This window comes from Rhinolophus sinicus, linkage group LG02 (genome assembly GCF_036562045.2).
Source record: "Rhinolophus sinicus isolate RSC01 linkage group LG02, ASM3656204v1, whole genome shotgun sequence".
Taxonomy (NCBI): domain Eukaryota; kingdom Metazoa; phylum Chordata; class Mammalia; order Chiroptera; family Rhinolophidae; genus Rhinolophus; species Rhinolophus sinicus.
Genome location: NC_133752.1, coordinates 85,031,525 through 85,051,010, shown reverse-complemented (window position 1 = coordinate 85,051,010; position 19,486 = coordinate 85,031,525). Strand labels below are relative to the sequence as shown.

The following is a 19,486-nucleotide window of genomic DNA, read 5'->3' as shown; positions in this document are numbered from 1 at the left end:
TTCTACTTTTGGTAGAAAAATAAAGACTTTTGATGAAAGACATCTAACATGCATGAAAATGCATCCTTAGGAATGCATTTTCAACATCTAAACATTGTTAGGAATGATACCAGCTTTCACTGAAATTGCAGTAAATGAGTCCAGCTTCTAATTTTATACTAATGTAGCTGTACCACAGGTCACTTCAATCCTTGCCTCTCCATGGTGAGGTGTGACACTTGTCAACAGTCAGTTTAGACTTTCATTTCATTACAGAGTTCAATTCTTAATACAGTGGTTAAGCATTGAACTGCAGAGTTCATCAAACTTGAGTTCTCCTCAGGACTAACTTTCAAAGAAAAAGCTAGTCAATTATGAATAATTTTTGATTGTAAACATTGTCCTTTCTCCTGATCATCTTGCTTCCCCCTGAGTCATGTTTCCTATTTCAACCCTCCCAGTGTCCTCCAACTCCAACTTCTCGGAAGTCACTCTGGCAGGTTTAGCCAGTAAAGAAAACTTCAGCAATGTCAGCCTGCGGAGCGTCAACCTGACAGAACAGAATTCAAACAATAGCGCGGTGCCCTATAAGAAGCTGATGCTGTTGCAGATTAAAGGTATTTAAGAGCCACAGAGAGGGGTTACATATTGACCAGAGGTTTTAATCTGGTAGCATCAGGAGTTGCGACTGCCCTTAACTGCCTGTCAGGGGAAGGGAATACACACTTTTTGAGAAGCTGATGTGTGCCAGGCACTCAGCTACCTCCTCTCACGTATGCTTCACAAAATCCACTAGGTATTGTACTGGCTGAGGCTTAGAGCTAGAGTTAGTAACGTGCCTGAGGTCACAGCAGCTGTTGAGCGGCAGAGCTGGTTTGAACCCAGGCCTCTCCCATTCCAGAAGCTCAGCTTTGGCGGTTGATTCCCCTTGCCTTGTGGGCCCTGCCACACACAGTTAGCAGTTACCGGATGCCCCTAACTCGTCGTAGTCACGCAGTTCTCCTCATTGAGGGAAACAAGAGTCAGCGCAGGCCAGAGGGGAGATAGGCATATTCTTGGAGAAGAAATCCAGGGGAAGCAGAGGCAAATGAAGTGGACCTGGATTCCACTCCAACACCCTTTGTATCCACAGCATGGGAGACTTAGCTCTGGGCTGTGAGGACAGATTGCTGCCTCTGCGAGGCAGAAACACACTGGAAACCCTCACAGACGGAGAGGATACTTCATCGGTCCTTCTCCTGATGATTATTCTATAGCAGTTGCCTCTCTGAGGGAGTGCTTGCCTCCAGGCTGATTCCGCTCAAGACTCTCCCATAGTTTCTCGAGTGAAAACTCTGGGGGAAGCAGATGCTATATGAAGGCACACCCTTGCCTGTGGCATGCTGACCGCAGTTATTAAATGTCAAGGTGGGCTGAGTGGAGAGAAAGAGACTAGGAGATGAGGGAAGGAAGGGCCCTCAACTAATTCACACACATGCTGTAACAGGACACTAATAGCCATCCTAAGAACCTGGCAACATTTGGGAAAGCACTGAAGAGAACATAATCCATAAAGCTGTCATTCTAAATCCTCCTCTGCCACTCTGGGTCCTGGGAACTAGTATTGGTAGGTGAGACTCCTTAGAATTGAAAGGGATGCTTCAGATGGGGGTGCTTCCTCACCCTTCCGGTGGCTGGGTGAGTTGTCCTTTCTGGGAAGATGGTGACTCTTTGCCTTGTGTTCAGGAAGGAGACATGTGCAGACAAGACTGGTTGAACCTCGAGCTTCATCACTCAACAGCGGGGACTGCTTCCTCCTGCTCTCTCCCCATTACTGCTTCCTGTGGGTGGGAGAGTTTGCAAATGTCATAGAAAAGGCAAAGGTTGGTATCTGCAATATAAAAATAGTTTGGTTTAGCATCTCATTTATACACTGATACAGTGTTGTACCAGTTGCCAGATGATTACAAAGCTCCTCAAATGCCCAATGAATGTTTCATTCCAGTGAGAAGGGGCAGATAGCAGTTATTTTTCCTGAATGTCTCTCCAGCTTTCATTATGTGCTTATGTGGGATGCTTTAGAAGGATTCTGACCTAGCCCTCCAGATTTAAGTCCCGGGTTTGTTTTCACTCTTGTGTAAAAAAAGAAACTGGTACGTCACTTCAGAGTTGTTTATCCCAGGTACCTATGAAATTCTGCCCAAACTTAATGAATGAGAATCTCATGGGGAAAAGCCCAGAGAATGTTTGTGTTTTTTGTTTTATGCGTTTATTTTTTTTTTAAGCTTCACAAGTGATCTGTTAAATTCTAAGACTAAAAACTATTGCTCTAAAGAATTGATACCCCTGGTCTTTTAGTTACATTTTCTTGACTTCATTGAAAATGCCCAACAACCAGTGCCTCGGGCTCCTGGGGTCACCAGGTTTTCCTTCCAGCCACACACCATTTCTTGTCTCTGATTTCAACGTGTGCCGTTCCACCAAGACACAGGCTTGTCTGCCCAGGTAATTGTGTTCCTCCCTTTTTTTAGGCTTCAGAACTTGCAACTTTAATTCAGACAAAGAGGGAACTTGGTTGTAGAGCTACTTATATCCAAACTGTTGAAGAAGGAATTAATACCCACACCCATGCATCCAAAGACTTCTGGAAGCTTCTGGGTGGCCAAACCAGCTACCAATGTAAGAGTTGCCTGTATTTCAGAAAATGACAAGACTTGAATATCCTTTCGTCTCGCCCTCTTCATTCTTCTAAACCAGCAACTTTTCAGTGTGTAATGTGATACCCTCTTATTGTTCACCCCAAAGCTGCTGGAGACCCAAAAGAAGATGAACTGTATGAAACAGCCATCATAGAAACAAACTGCACTTACCGTCTGATGGATGACAAGCTTGTTCCTGATGACGACTTCTGGGGGAAAATCCCAAAGTGCTCCCTTCTGCAATCAAAAGAGGTACAGTGAGTGGGAGAAGCACTCTGCACGGGGCTACCCAATAAAATAGATAGTAAGTGCCCACAAATGTTAGCCAGTGTTAGTGCCATCACAGAACAGTGACATCTTTTGAAAGGATATTTATTTGTGATTTAAAACCATTACTGCCACCTTAAATACTAATACAGAAATCAGAATATTGTTCAGAGGAGGGCCAATGAATCATTTTCTATTTTAGGCAAAATGTATATATTACCTAGCCCTATCTCTTGATTTTTATATAAACAATCAATAAAATATTTTTCAGTCCTTTAGTTCAGGAATAATAAATGCATATATGTATGTATAATTTATTTTTATATTTTACCAAGTTTGTATTGTGTTTTTTTTCTCACACCAGTAAATAGTTATTAAATACATACATTTCCAGTACAATTGTGTATTCTAAGTATTGAGAAAAAAAGGGAAAGACAAAATTTCATTGAGTAGAACAATATTAGAAATAATGTTATCTGAAGCTAGATTGATTGTGGGATATGTATAGGCATCTACATGGGAAACAAGTCACCCAAAAAAGAAATAATCAGGAATAATTTTAAAGATAAAGCAAAATTAAGCCTTGCTTGGAGTGCAGTAGAATTTGGATTGCTGGAAATAAAGGGAGAAATTATTCTAGGAAGAAAGAGTACAACAAACCATAGGCATGGAATTAAGAAATAGCATTACAGTAACATGTTCATTCAGCAAACATTTAGTACTCCTCGCTATAAATATAAGTATGATATGATCTCTGCCTCTGAGGGTCTTGGAATTATATAGAGAAGACCTCACTTGGTCCTCTGTGTGTGGCATGTATGAAGTGGCCTATATGTATGTGCTAAGTGAATGAATGAGCAAAGGAGGTAGGGAGAGAAGAAAGGAGGGCAGGAGGGAGGAAGAAGGACATTCTTAACTCTGTTATGAATCAGAAGTTTTAGGTGGTTTAAAAGTTCAAAGGAGGGAACATTACTTGGACGTTTAGGACAACAAGACAGAAAAACAGGGCAGAAGCTGCCTCAGAGTGCCAGGGGGTCAGATCTTAAGATCTTTTTGAGTTTGTACTGATTGTTCCATCTTCGTTTGTGTCATCACCCATTTGACTCACTATCGGTAGGGACCCTGATTCAACTGGAGCTTGTCCCGGAAGTTAACAAATTCTTCTGTGCCATTCTCCCAGGTACTGGTGTTTGATTTTGGCAGTGAAGTTTATGTGTGGCATGGAAAAGAAGTTACATTAGCACAACGGAAAATAGCATTTCAGCTGGCAAAGCACTTATGGAATGGAACCTTTGACTATGAGAATTGTGACATTAACCCACTGGATCCCGGAGAATGCAACCCACTTATTCCCAGGTATCCCTGTCATCTTTGATGGCATTGTAAAGCAAGCAGAGCCTCAGTTCTTTTCACAATTGTCTATCATCGCTTTTCATAAATTTTTGTTTTCATAAATGACTGCAATGGAGTACCATGAATATTCACAAAAAGAAGATGTCTTTAGTGTTCACATAACTAATACAGAAATATGGATGTTGTAGTCTTCTGGAAGATGTCTGTGTTATATTTCATTTCTCGAAGTGAACAAATTGTTCTCACCTGCAGCATTCCAGATGCTAATGTGAGAGATGAATAGTAATTGTTTAAATAAATTACATGCTGGTTTGAAACTTCCCAGGGTCTGGAATTCAGGCATTGATGTGAAGATGCAAAAGTAATACATTTCCTTCTAATTTCATACCTTGCAAGCATAGTCCTTGAATTCCAGGATTTACCATTTATTTGCCAGTAGGTGGTGTTTATGCCTTTTCTTGGATGGAAGGGGAAAAGATATGGTATTGAAATAATGATTGTAATTTTAATATTTTCTACAGTGTAGTGAACTTTTTAAAAGTAATTTTGGTAAATCAACAGCATATGTACAAACTCTAAGAAATATGATTTTGAAAAAAATAATTCTTATATGCAAAGAGATTGTTGTTTTTCTTAGCTACCAGGAAAAAAGTGTTTTTAAATTATGTGTGCCATATAATAGCTTAGAAGCAGATGTGCCATGAGACAGCATAGAATATTAGGTATCATGCAACCACACTTTAATGGTTTCCATTGAGCTAGTGTACAAATTTCAACTTTCCTACCTAACTTCCTGTTTTAAAATCAAATTATTGATTTTATTATTATCACTACAGAAACAATTAAAAATTTTGTCAATGTAGGTGAAAAGTTTTTAAATCCTTTTTACACAAGGGTACATTTAACCTAAAATTAGTATTGTAATAACTAGAGTTTTACAGACAGAAGCTAAGGCTTAAAAAAAATATTTTATTTGGTATAGTAAAAGAAAAATATCTAAAGCATAAAATCCACATTTGGACAATTCATATTTAGCAGTGACATAACCATAGATCTGGAAGTAGATGAGGGAGGGAGCACCCAACCCCCTGGTTTTTCAACCTCTCCCAGATCAGAATCAGCTGAGGCACTTTAAAAAAAATGTATGTGCCGGGCCCAGCCCTAGAGATGTGTTTTCAATTCGTGTGGGGTGGGCCTCATGTGTCAGTATGTCTTGAAAGCACCCCAGAGATTTTAAGGTACAGCCAGTATTAAGCATCCAACCCTTCTTAAGAAACGTGGAGGCTGAAACCACTGACGTGTCATGACTTAACCCAGTTCAAACATGTAAGTCAGGATGGGGAGAGAAAAAAGGCTACTCCCACTCCATTCGTAGCCTCACGCTGCAACCTGCTCCCTCTCGTGTTCATGCAACTTCACAACTTTAAAGATACCTCTCTAAAGCTGAAACCACGTGCTCTCTCTGTAGACATCTTGGCAAGTCCACAGAGTCAAATTTATATAAAAGACAGCCATTCAGACATTTTCTGGTGGAAACCACAGCCTTGCAGAGGAGTCCTGCATTTCCCATAGGTGCTGACTCTTGGTTCGTTCAGTCCTACTGGCCTGTGAGGTAACAGTGTTTGTACCCTGGGTTTCATCCTTTCAGTCTCCTTGGAAACAGGCAGCTCCGTGATGTGCCTTAGCTGTGATGTCAGAAATTATTGTCCAGACCAAAATAGGAAGTAACGAGGCAGAAGTCACTGCAGGGCCCAGTGAGCACTGCTCGTCAGTCTGAGGGGACATACATGTCCCAGTCCTGATTCACGACCAAAGATTGATTTGGAAGGATGAGAAATACCTGCACGTTCTTCTCAGGGCTGGACCCTCTACAGCATGCATTTTCTTGGCTGTGCAGGCACACCTCGTTTAATTGTGCTTCACAGATGTTGCATTTTTTACACATTGAAGGCAAGACCATGCACCAGCAAAAAGATTACATCTCGCTTTATTGCGATACTTGCTTTATGGCAGTGGTCTGCAATATCTCTGAGGTATGCCTGTACCTTTTTCTGAGTTACCTTTTGTTCCAAGCGCAGTTTCAGATCCTGAGATCCTGAGGTAGTACCAGACCTCCAGGTTAGGCTGTGTCACTTCCTTCCCTGTGTCCCTGTGCTGTCCCTGCCTACTGTGTATCTAGTAGCCTAGAAACAAATGTGTAAAAATTTACTTTATGAAAGTATGCTCAGTTTAGTAAGAGAGGAGAATAGACTAAAGAGCTTGGTTGTAACATGACTTGAGACCCTGGAAGGTTCAGAGTGAACTCCCATCTGTTCATTCACTGGACAGGAGCTTGGTGAGCTCCTGCAGGCACCTGTGGGAGACCTGGGAGGCGAGGAACATATGCATGTGACTCCTGCCTCATCCATCTCCCAGTCCAGTACGCCAACCCTAGGCTATCCCAAACACAAGAATTTGCTAGAAGGCAAGAAAGAGCCAGTCCTGACACGGGTTGCCATTCATTCCTCATCCTCAACTCCGTGCATACAAAGCATCTCAAGGCTTCAGGCTAAAATAATAAAATGTCACTTATTTGGTAAAATAAGTAAGAATGAGACCATTCTACAGACTACTTATGTATCCTGAGTGTTTTTCAATAACCACATTTGTTCAGTTGAGGTTCCTTTGCTTTGTTTTAGCATGGCTTAATCTTGGTTCTTTCCCTGTCTCCTCCCCCAACCCACCCACCTGCAGAAAAGGACAGGGGCGGCCTGATTGGGCAATATTTGGGAGACTTACAGAACACAATGAGACTATTTTGTTCAAAGAGAAATTTCTCGATTGGACCGAACTAAAGAGACCTAACGAGAAGAATGCCAGCGAATTTTCCCAGCAGAAGGTACGCCAGGTGACCAGGCCTCAAACCTCAGGCTGATTGGGTCTCAACAAGAGAGGTCGGAAACTAAAAGCCTTCCCAGGGTTTACTAGTAAACCAGTTTCTAGTTATATTTCAACTGTAAGAGTGAACGTACCCCTGTTTGTATGTTAGGGTTTATGGGAGTCCCATTCACTGTGGTGGGGGGTGTATTCAGGCCTCCCCAAGTCTTTACCCTAAATGCAGCCTTCCCCTAAATGCATTTCAACACCCTGAGACAGAGTGTGAAAGCTGTACTCTCATGCCGTCCCAATAACAGTGAGACAGCATTGAGTGTGAGACAAAAGGGCTGGAGAAACAAGCAAGTGAACAGATTTTTTTGTTTTGTTTTGTTTTTTGTTTGTTTGTTTGTTTGTTTTTAATGTTCCCTTCTAGGAGGATCCCAGGGCTGAAGTCAAGCCGTACGATGTGACCCGGATGGTGCCAGTGCCTCAGACGGCCACTGGCACTGTGCTGGACGGGGTGAATGTGGGCCGTGGCTACGGCCTGGTGGAAGGGGACGACAGGAGGCAGTTTGAGATTGCCAGTGTCTCTGTGGATGTCTGGCATATCCTAGAATTCGACTATAGCAGGCTCCCCAAACAGAGCATCGGGCAGTTCCATGAGGGGGACGCCTATGTGGTCAAGTGGAAGTACATGGTGAGCACCGCAGGTTAGTAACACTTATGTTCTCTTCAAACTAAGACAGGCCTGGACCCAACTCCGAGACTGGGAACCTCAGCATTGCTGGAACCAGGCTCTCTGTACACCACGCTCCGCCTGGCTGCATGGCTGCAGTGCGTCAGCCTAGCTGTTCGCTATGAGAACCACTTAGCAAACCTATAGACAAATCCCTGACAACCCAGCATGGCTGACATCTGGGCTGTTCCCTGACAGAGAGCAAACTTGCATGTTAAGGTTTTTTATGACCTCCACTCCCTCCCCTGTGCTGTCCCCAGAGGTTTTCTAGGAAACTGATGATTTGCCTCCAGTTGATATTTGCCATGTGGCTGGATGCTGCTTGAATTAAAGTCATTAAATAAAGCATATCTGGATGATTTAGAACTGAGACCAAATGGAGTAGTAACATTATAGCAAATACACGCCCCTCCAAATTTATTAAAAATGGAACAAGCTATTTCCTGTGAGGCTGAGAACTTAGCAGTTCTTTGCGGATCTGGTAGACTAACTACATAGTGAAACTCCTCATGTTCCTGCCGGTAAAATACCCTTTGTAGCAAACTCTCAATTGTATGTTTGCACTAGAAGCAATGCAGGAGGACAGCAAGTGAGCTTTGGAGAGAGAAGCGCTTTTCTTTGACCAGAAATAGCCGTTACCCACAATATCCCACATTACCCACAGCGTCCATCATCACTACCCGTTTAGGAGAGAGCTTATGTCACAACTGTGATTTCCAGCTCCAACTCCAAAAGGCTTGATTCACTTCCTTATAGCCCTCTTGCCATCCAGGTGGGGCTGTCCCTGGGCCACAGGGAGGTTGTCATTTGCTGACCAGACACCTGCAGACTTAGAGCCATTTGCTTTCTTTCCTAATTTATCAAAAGTAAGTCATAATCAACTCACGGCATTTACTGAGCACCTACTATATGTGTTAGAGACATTTTGGGGGAGCAAGTAACTATTTCAAAGCCTGCCTTCAAGAAACATATGGTATAAATGACAATGAGGCAGGTAAGGGGAGAGGTGACTACTTCGTGCTGAAGGAGGAGAGCTCAATTCCCTGAGATGGCATCTGCCTGCAGTCAGAAAAGCCCAGCAAAGTAAGACCTGGGTGGCCAACGGATGGCATCTCCAGGCAGGGCAGGAAGGCTGTGGGGTAGTGTCCAGAGCAGGGCTGCAGGCCCAGAGGTCCACCCAACCCACAAGATACACACTGGGGACTTCACCGCAGACTCCCGTTGAGTGCCTCCCAGAGGGTCCATGGGGTGTGTTCTGTCCTTATGCTTATTTCTCAGATAAGGAACAGGACACCAAGATTAAGTAACCCAGTGAAATCACACAGCTAGGAGAGAGTGGAGCTGGACACCAAAGCCCCTTTCCCTTCCATAGAAAACCCTGTTGCATGGAGGAAAGGTCACAGGCCCTGAGGCTACATGGCTTGGGTCTGAATCTTCTCTCAGGCCCTTCATCCCAGCTCTGCAGTTTGGGTGGAGTTACTTAACCTCTCTGAGCCTTGGTTGTCCCACCTGGAAAGTAGAGCTTATAATATGCAGCTCACAGGATATTATATTCTGGTATGTATAATGTTTAGCACGTGCCTGGCACATGTTCACTTGGTAGGTGCAGGAAATAATTGTCTTTGACATTCTCAGCAGCAACAGCATAACTACTATATTTCACTTGAAGATGAAATAACGTGGATCCACCCAAAATAATAGTAATTTCCATGAGTCACTGTTGTAGCTTTAAGCTCCTTGATGTAACACAGAGTTGGCAAACTGAAGTAATAATCTGTGTGGCTTGTTGGTCATAAAGACAATAAGAGGGAATTTAGTGGGGAAAAATCTACTAACCTTTGGAGGTGAGGGACAGGGAACGTTAAGGAACAACTTTGAAAGGCTTACATAGTTCTTGTTCTCAAAATACAAGGGGAACTGTATGTTTCTAAAGGGAGACCAAGTGCTCTACAGTGTGCATTTGGGTCATGTCCTTACCCCCGCTGTTAGTTATAAAAAAGAAGTCATAGCAAGTGTATGAATGAATGAATTATTATTAAAATGAATTAATTAAAAAAAATTAAGATGTGAGGTCTTCACAGACTATTGACTTGGAGGCCCCTAAGAAATAATGATTTGAGCCAGGCAATTACTTTCCCTACTTTTTCCCAGATAATAATGTGTTCCTCTCACAGCCAGATCCAGCACTATCTTTATGAGCAAAGTTATAACTTTGAAGAAGTCCAGCTGCAAAGAATTAAGTTAGAGTGAGGAGCATTCAGATTCCAGACCGTCCCTCTGGGAGCAGAAAAGCATAGCCCAATGGAATGTGAAATCACTCCATGGTCCTCCCAGAAGCACTGGCCCCTTAGTGACTGTTCGTCCAGCCCCTCCTCGCTCATACCCAACAAGGGCTGCACCTGCAAACAGGACTGAACGTGGAGCTCGGGATGTTCTGGGACAGGCTCAGTAGAAAGCAGCAGCTGTAGAGGTGGCACAGTCGTCCTCTTGGTGGCCGCCGGCCGGCCTGCACAAGCAAACAGAGAGGCTAGCTCATTGGGCTCCATGGAAGGAGACTAGAGGCCTCAATGGGTAGGTGTCCTGTCCCAGCCACCTCTTCAGGTACCGCAGGGCATGGCTCACGCCCCCAAAGGTCAGGAAACAAGCTGCTCAAAGTCCCCAATGACACTGGGTCCGGCCACTCTGGAATATGATACAGCTCAAGGTCCTGTCAGTAGGCGGTCAGTAAATGGAGTTTTCTATTACTCCTAAAAACAACTACTCCTAACAAACCTACTCTTGCAAGTATTTTGATGGCATGACTCACCAACACTTTAAAATAGGCACCTGATGAAGGCTATAAAGATTATAGTCCAGAAGTTCTTACTAATAACAGCTTAATCTTTACTTTGCTAACATTAAAAATAAATAAATGAATTACAAATTAAGTCATACATAGGATGACATTTGGGTATGTTGAAGAAAATTGCAAGGAAAATTAGTGAAAAGTCTGTTTTATGAAATATTTTTAAAGAAATACAATCCTATTTTAGATTCATACACTCACGTCCATTTTAGAATGTTAGGATTAAGCATGCGTATATATTTACACAGTGTATTTAATTGCTAGCAAATACCAAAATATGTATCAACTGCTATGATATATTTTAAGCATGTCTTTTTTCAATAATGTAGTTAACACAACTAATTTTCACTACTTTGAAGAGCGGGATTTCTCGTCAAAGACAAACTTTTGTCCCCATCTAATCAGCAGAAATTTCAATTGAGTGGCTTCCAAATTAATTGTGGATATTCGTAATCTATTTATTGATGGTTGCTCTTTTACTTTGCCCACATGGAAGTACACAGCCCTGACCTGTTCAGATGTACTGTAGGTGGCACTAAAGACTGTGCTTAGTCAAAATAGTTTAAGAATTATTATAATTATTTATGAAAACTATTAATGAGTACTTTGCCAATGGGTCAGAAACTAAATCAAATAAATATGGCTTCTGACTTCTTAAGAACTTAAAATAAAGAAGCTTTCTTCTTACCTTCAACCTCAAGACAACGGTGATTTTGTTGATAGGATTGGAGCTGTGAAAAACGGAGGCAATACAGAACCAGAGAACCCATTATTATCATTAATTTTTTAAGGTGCATGGGTGTTGCAATCGTCAGCACCCTTCCATTATTGACCCCCACTTGCTAGGATCACCCGGGTGTTTGAGTCAAGAACTTAGTCTTCTGATGTCACTCAGCCTAGAAGGCTCTGCCTCCAGGTCGTCGTCATTCAGGCCTCCCCTCACCCACCTGCAGAAGGGCCTTCCTTCCATAGGCAGTCCCAATAACACTCACCCTACCCCTGTCTATTTTCCTCATCACACTTACCACTGCCTCAAAGGATCTTGCTAATCTATTTGTTTATTAGAACAAAAGCAGGGAAGTTGTCTGTGTTGCTTATCACGGTAGCCCTAGAATCTTAAAGAGTTCCTGGCACATAGTAGGTGCTCAAAAAATATTTGTGGAACGAATGACTGAGGGAGAGCCGGGAGTGAGATCTGCTCCTAAAGGTAGCAATTTTGTGGTCTGAAATACTGTCTGAAACGACAACTTGGCCAATTAACTTTGTGTGATTGCTTGTCAGTGAGTCCCGCCTTCTGTGTGCTTGAAGCCTGCAAGGTGCCAGACAGCAAGGATAACCAGCACTTAATCCCGGCTACAGCCCTGGTGACAGACATTATTTAAATCCCAGATTATTTTATGAAAGTGATATGTCAGCAATTCATCCCTTCCGTTTCTTACAGAACTTGGCGTCTTCAAAGTGGTAGTTTTTTACAAAAATACATTTAACAGACTAAAATTGTTCCCTTTGTGCTTAAAGCTGGCCCAGCTGTTGTTTTCAATATCTTTTCTCTACTAGCTAATCTTTTGCCCAAGAACGGTGTAATATGGAAAACGCATTTGCGTATTTGGGAACCCTAGGTCCTGCATTGTCAGTCACCACTTTCTCTGTCACACACTTGGAATGTCTGCACCTTCCTCTGGGATGACAGATGTTTTTCTTAGGGTATACAGAGGACCCTTCAGATCACTTTTCTCCAGGTTGGAGTCTCAGGATCAGTTAGCTGGAAGAAAGGTGGTTTTTCTCTTCTCCTGCAGTGTGATTTACTTTCCCTGCAGCGGTGAATGATTTCTCCTCAGCCCCGTTGCCCAAAAACTCTTTCTGTACTCTTTGTCCTCACAGAGCCTGGAGAAGTGAGCAGTGTATTTGCTCTTCTTTTGGCTTCGCAGCAGCTCACCCCACTCTCTGCTGTTCTGTGTCTTTGCAGTGGGGAGTCGACAGAAGGGCGAGCACCCCATAAGGGTGGCTGGCAAAGAGAAGTGTGTCTACTTCTTCTGGCAAGGCCGGCAGTCAACTGTGAGTGAGAAGGGCACATCGGCTCTGATGACAGTGGAACTGGATGAAGAAAGAGGTGCCCAGGTAAGTCCTAGAAAGCCGCTGCTCAGGAAGTGAGAGAGATGTCCTTTCCAGGAGCCCAGGAACCTAATGAACAAAGACATCTCAACTAAATACACTTTCAGTCCTGGTCCAGCTTCTCCAGACTTCAGGCTGCACCGCTCCTTACATCTCCCCACCACTCAGCCAGGAAGGCCCACCCGTTGTAGTATGATCTTAAATAAAATATTGCATCTGCAAACAGTAACTCCACAAAACAAGGACAAAGGGCCAAGGAATGTTTTTGAAAAGTTTCCACCTAACTAATCACCAAGGAATTGTAAATAAAACAAAGAGATGCTGTTTTCCACTTAGCATCTCTTTGCTAAGTGGAAACTTAGCAAAACTTCCTCCAGATTTTTTTTAAAAAGGATGGATGCAGGCTGTCAAGGACGCAGTAAGATGACGGTCCTCCCATGCTTTCATCGGCAGTGTGACTGGGAACAACCATCCTGAAAAACGCTTTTGGCTCAAGATCCTTAAAATGCTCATAAACATTTCATTAAGTCTATCCTAAGGAAATATCAGAGATTAATGTAAAAATTAGTATTCCTATCATCTGCATTCCTCAGAGCAGCCTGAGTGATTTTGATAGAACATGTCCGATCATGTTGCCTCCTTGCTCTGTATCGCACTTGGCCTACAATCGAAGCAGCCTCCCCGTGGGCTACCAGCGCCTTCGTGGTCGCCCTGCACAGCTCTCCAACCTACCCTGGTCTTTTACCAGCTCCCGGCTGCTCCAGCCTTCTTGCTGTTCCTCAAACACACCTCTTTCCACCCACCCCAAGGCCTTTGCACTATTTCTCCTGCCTGGAATGCTTCCCCTGGATCCATATGTAGTAACTCTCAACCTCATATGATTCGGGCTTACGTTCCAATGTCACCTCCCTATTTTATCCAAATCCCTTCCCTCTTTTCCCATCATTCTCTGTCCCCTTAGTGTGTGTTATGTTTTTCATAGCACTCACCACTATGTAAAACTACATAGCCATTTTATTTACTTATTTATTATCTGTCTTTGCTCACAAACATTGAAGAGACCCTGTCTGTCCTGGTCTTAGTCACCATTATGACCCCAGGACGTGCATAATGACAGGCAGGTACTACTGCCCAAATCCAAGGTTTTGTAAACATTCTTTTTAATGTTTGGATTGTGTATGCCTCAGGTTCCATCCTTTAGTACCCGTAATTAAGAGCTAACACTGAGGTTTTTGGGAAACGTGACACATAGGGGAGAGAACAGAGGAATTTTCTCCAGAAATAGAGCAACACTCACTTAGCCTTCCAGATTTCCTAAGAACCAATCCTCTTCTACTATGGACTATATTTTACAAACAGTTGTTATCGACCATTCAGTTTGCATTTATTTGTAATAGTGGGTAATTCCAGCTGCCGCTTTTTTTTTTTTAAAGGCCATCAATGAATATGTTTTAATCATGCCTTCAAAATCCTCCTTAGAGTTTTGAGTCTTAATCTCGCCAGTTGGAGCATATCATTTTTTTAATCAATCCAACAGATGGAAAATCACTAGACCTATACAACACTGCCACAAAATGGCACTTAATTATGCGAAATGGGCCCTGAGATTGATAAGTTAACTCATGGTGAAAAAAGCTTCCATCTTCAGTGCTCCCCAATTGCCAGCCTCAATAAACAATTTCCTCTTTCAGGGAAAATGCCAAAATGAGAGTCAGTTGACTCAATGCTCACATTATCATGGTGCAGGTCACACCTGACAGAAGACAGCACATTAACAGGCGAGGGGAGCTGTGGTTTGTAGGCATATGGCAATATGACCAAACTCTTGGAAAGGTTGCCAAAGAGACAGTACTTTCTCCCAGAATTACTAAGTCAGTCATTAGTCATTCTCATTGCCGGGAAGTGTCCTTCGTTAAAAACGTGTTTAAATCAATCATGTCATATTTATACCATGAACCACCATTTAAATATCCCAATTCACATTTTAAAAATATGTTCAATGACAAACATTAACTGTAGAAAGCAACATAAAAGAGCAATCCTGTTATTTGTTTGGAAAAACTATATACCTGAAAAATATTTTGAAAAGAAAGCGATACACTAGAATTTTAATAGCAGTCAGCTTTCGATAATAGTATAGTCACTGGCTTTTGTGTGTACTTCTTGATACTTTTCAGATTTTCTACAACAGATGTGCATTATTTTTTATGCCTGTGAAAAACCAATACATGTTACTTATTCTAATGTGTTTAAATTGGAAGGTCCAGGTTCTCCAGGGAAAGGAGCCCCCCTGTTTTCTGCAATGTTTCCAAGGGGGGATGGTGGTGCACTCCGGGAGACGGGAAGAAGAGGAAGAAAATGTGCAAAGTGAGTCACTTTTACAGTTGGAATTAGAGTTGTTTTTCCTCTCCTGGAAGGTATTTTTATAGGCGTGGGGCTTTAAAGTAAGTCTCTCTTCATATAGCTATGGCTTACCACTGAAAGCCTCCTAATGTTTGCCTTATAAATCAGCTTTATGGGGAGCTCATAACCCTCACCCCTCTTGTGGAGTGTACCTCAAGATCCTACTTTGCATGCTGGAGGCTGGAAGATTATTTCACCTTAAACAGAATCCTCACAGTGACTCTGTCTCTTTTTAGGAGGAAAAAAAAGTCAGTGGATCTTCTATTATAAATTATGAGTTTTCTATTGGCCAGCATCCAAAACAAAAAACAAAAAAAAAATCTTAGCTTTAGAGGCTTTTAAAACATGCCTGTTATATGACTTACCTAGGCCTTTATAAATTTTGTAAAAATGGTTTCTCTGCATCGTGAACTTTTGGCAACCTGCTTCTAACTCCAAAAGGATTTGCTTTCATGGTTGGCAGTGAGACAGCCGCTGACTTCAGCGGTGGCATGACCTCAGCCTCTACTTTCCCTTAAGTCACGGGGCAGTGTTCGTTGCTGACTGCCCAGCAGAGGCCCAGAAGGGCAGGTCTCCCTGTGTAGCACACACCCTAACCCTGTACCGTTGGTGCCCCCTGCAGGTGAGTGGAGGCTGTACTGTGTGCGAGGAGAAGTGCCTATGGAAGGAAACTTGCTGGAAGTGGCCTGTCACTGTAGTAGCTTGAGGTCCAGAACGTCCATGGTTGTCCTCAACGTAAATAAAGCCCTCATTTACCTGTGGCACGGATGTAAAGCCCAAGCCCACACCAAGGAGGTTGGAAGGACTGCAGCAAATAAAATCAAAGAACAGTGAGTGTTGTGTGTGTGAGAGCCTCTTCTGGAAGCGGCTTCCCATGGGACACGTAGGCGAAGGCGGGAAGGGTTCTCAGGATTCCCAGTGGATGTCCCGCTGTGCTTACAGTAACAACGGGAGTTATGACCATTACCAGGGGCCTCTGACATGCCCACTAGATCTGACACACATCTCAGCCAAAACATCCAACTTAAGGGCTTCTTCCACTTTCTGAGGATTTACCTGCCTCAGCAAAAGGCAGGGCGAGGGTCGCAGGAAAGGACCCAACAAGTACTTTAGTTTCTTTGTAGGTGTGATTCAGCTTTGATTTATAAGCCCAGAGTCCTTTGCTACTTAAAGAGAGCAGATTTCAAGTATCTCTTAGAAGTTCAGAGTGAGTTCTGGCAGACAGTGGCATCTCAAAATGCAGTTAGCTAATGAGGAGTTTGGGAAACCACAACTGTGCCAGACTATAAGGTGCCGCCTCTTTAGAGAATGATTATTTCTACATTCTCGAAGGCAACCACCTGACAGTGAGTTCTTGGACCCCTGGGGCACGTCTCAGGCCCAGCACCCCAGGTGTTGGGTTTTGTTCGTCTCCCAGGAAGGCACACACACTGACCATTCACACAGAGAGAGAGCACACTATGCTAGAGTGTTAAGTGAGGGCCTGGGGAGTGGGCCGTAACGTCTGCTCACCTGTCTAGAGGTGGGACGCAGCTGGGGCTCTGCACTTCCTTGTGGCCCTTACAAAATGGGTATTACAAGCAGCCAAAGAAGTCCCCGTGCCCCCCCCCCCCCAGTTGTCCAGGAGATGCCTAGTGTTCCCTTAGGCTGAGACCTGGGAGTACCTTGGTGACGTCTGTGCAGTAAAAATGAAGTTTCCTAGGACCACAACGTACCACCTAAGTACAATTAGGTAAAATCCATTCTCTGGGCACCAAAACAGTGCAGTGTGGGCCTGCATAGTGCTGCAAGGAGAGGATGGAGAGAAGAAGGAAGACCAGTGAACTTTCACCAGGCAGACAGCTGTGAAGTGAGATGTTTCATCTCAAAACACCATTCTGAGGGCAGGGAGTGGGGGGGGGGATGATAAATGACATTCTGTGAAGAATCCTAAGGCATTCATAGCCTATCGGATTTTTCACTTGGACCCCTGAGAAAAAAACAAAAAAACAAAGAGCTCATTTCCTCATTCATTCAACAAAAATGATTGAGTGCCTACTTGGTGCCAAGCACAGATTTAAGGACCAGGGACTTGCCAGTGAACAAACCCAAGTCTCTGTCCCCATGAAGCTTATGTTCCAGCAGAAGAGAACCAGGAATAGCAAATATGTATGTTATACATAAAAATGAATATCGTGTTCATTATATCTTATGTGTAATTGTACATTCCTCTGTAAGGGCCAAGCCACAGCTACACACACTCATAAACTACAGAGCATGTTTTTATTCATTAGTAAGAGTTGTTTCAGTTATAAAGTAGTAAAAGAGATGGTGAATTCATCTGTAGATTTAGTCTTGAATAATTTTGTGCTGCCAACACTTTCAAAGCTTAAAAAAAAAACTATTGGTCTCCATGCAGATGCCCCCTGGAAGCAGGACTGCATAGCAGCAGCAAAGTGACAATACACGAGTGTGATGAAGGCTCCGAGCCCCTGGGATTCTGGGATGCATTAGGAAGGAGAGATAGGAAAGCCTACGACTGCATGCTTCAAGGTAAAATCGCATTCCATAGCCTCTGACCACTAATTTATTCAATACATATTTATTGAGCATCTACTATGTACAACACAATGAATTAAACCTAGGCTAGGTCTTCACAAGTCTACAATCCAATAAGGCTAAATAAGATGTATGCCTAATTATAATGCCAAATAAAAATTATATGTATAATAAAAGAGGTACAGGTGAAGGAGGTTGAGGGTTTAAAAAAAAGCATTACTTCCACAAGGAAAAATCACCCCCAGCTGCACAGAGACATGGCATTCACATGGAGCTGGAGGTAGGTATGACTTGGTAAGAGAAGGGAAAAAAAGAAGAAAATGCCAGGAAACCAGATGACCCATGACACAGTGTGAACCTATGGAACAAGATGCCTTCAGTTTGGCCAGCATCCAGGGTGCAGGGAAGTAGCAGAGTTTAAATTAGAGAGCAGGTCAGTTTTGTATTTAAATGCACAGAAGTACAGATCAACTTAAATGCAAATCAACATAAGAAGAAAAGCTAACAATTATTAAGCTCTCAGGATGATTCAGGCACTAAACACTTGGTAGATGTTAAGTAAATTCTCACAACCCAACACTCTACCATTTTTACCGATGAGGAAACTGAGGCACTGTAAAGTGAATCAGCTTGTCCGAGGATGGACAACAATGGCATGGATGCATAACCACTCCATTTTAGCGCCTCTCAATTGTTATAAACTTTCCTATATATATATATGTTTTTAATAATGTATATTGGTGATGGAAAAGGTTTGAAAATACAGAGAAGTTAAAAAAGAAAATAAGTCACTTATAATCACATCTCTCAAAGATAACCAAAAATTAACATTTCTCTGTTATATACACATATCTATTTTTTAAAATAAAATTTAGCATTATACATGCTGTTTTGTGCCATGGTTTTTCCCTTTATTATGAGCTATTTCCCAAGTTGTTAATAATTTAGACTCTTACTAACTACAGGGCATTCCATGAATATTCTATAATATATGACATTCTCTACTTACCCTGTCTCTTAGAGTTGGAGAGCTGAGTTATTTCCAATTTTTCTCTATTATACAATAATATAGTTATGAATAATTTTTAAAATAATGATCTGCATTCATTCCTAGTTAAGGTAAATTCCTAGATATGGAACTGCTGTGTTCAACTAATAAAAGTTTTATAGTCCATATTCACAAGTGTATCAGAACATTTACACCAAGTTCATTTTCACCAGCAGTATACAAAACTGTACATTTCTAAGCACACACAAAAGTACATTACCTTTTCCATCATTGCCAAATTGATGGGGGAAAATGCTATCTAAGCACTGTTTTCACTCCATGTCTTAAATTAGAAGTACCATTAAACACTTTCTACATGTAATTTTTAGCCATCTGTATTTCTACTTTGGTGAATGTTTTATTTGTGCTTTTCGCACATTTTTGTTTATATGCTAAGGATATTAACAAGTTTCCTTTTTTCCCATTTTGTCACTTACCTTTTCATTTTATTTGTTGGTTTGCTTTTTTGCAATGTAATTTTTCATTTTTATGCTGTCAATACATAAATCTCTTCCCCTTTGATGACTTCTTTTACAATTATGGTAAAAAAAAAAAAAAAGGCCTTTGCCACCTCAAGTTCAGAGAAACCTTACCTATTTGTATACTAATTCTTTGATTATTTCATGTTTTACCTGAATTCTCCAACCCATCTGAAATTTATTTGGGTGCAT

The 19,486-nt window shown here is 42.2% G+C and overlaps 1 protein-coding gene across 18 annotated transcripts in view; it reads left to right on the top strand.

Moving 5' to 3' along the window:
• The window catches only part of SVIL (supervillin), a 221,944-nt gene that overhangs the window by 195,555 nt on the left and 6,903 nt on the right, over positions 1 to 19,486 (top strand). For all 18 annotated transcript variants that reach the window (XM_074324735.1, XM_074324729.1, XM_074324733.1 and 15 more), the window contains 11 exons: positions 441 to 596; positions 1,705 to 1,841; positions 2,490 to 2,637; positions 2,764 to 2,909; positions 4,105 to 4,280; positions 7,011 to 7,155; positions 7,567 to 7,843; positions 12,681 to 12,832; positions 15,088 to 15,193; positions 15,852 to 16,059; positions 17,628 to 17,761. In XM_074324735.1, the coding sequence (XP_074180836.1) occupies positions 441 to 596; positions 1,705 to 1,841; positions 2,490 to 2,637; positions 2,764 to 2,909; positions 4,105 to 4,280; positions 7,011 to 7,155; positions 7,567 to 7,843; positions 12,681 to 12,832; positions 15,088 to 15,193; positions 15,852 to 16,059; positions 17,628 to 17,761 (1,785 nt within the window). The remainder of the gene's footprint in view (positions 1 to 440; positions 597 to 1,704; positions 1,842 to 2,489; positions 2,638 to 2,763; positions 2,910 to 4,104; positions 4,281 to 7,010; positions 7,156 to 7,566; positions 7,844 to 12,680; positions 12,833 to 15,087; positions 15,194 to 15,851; positions 16,060 to 17,627; positions 17,762 to 19,486) is intronic.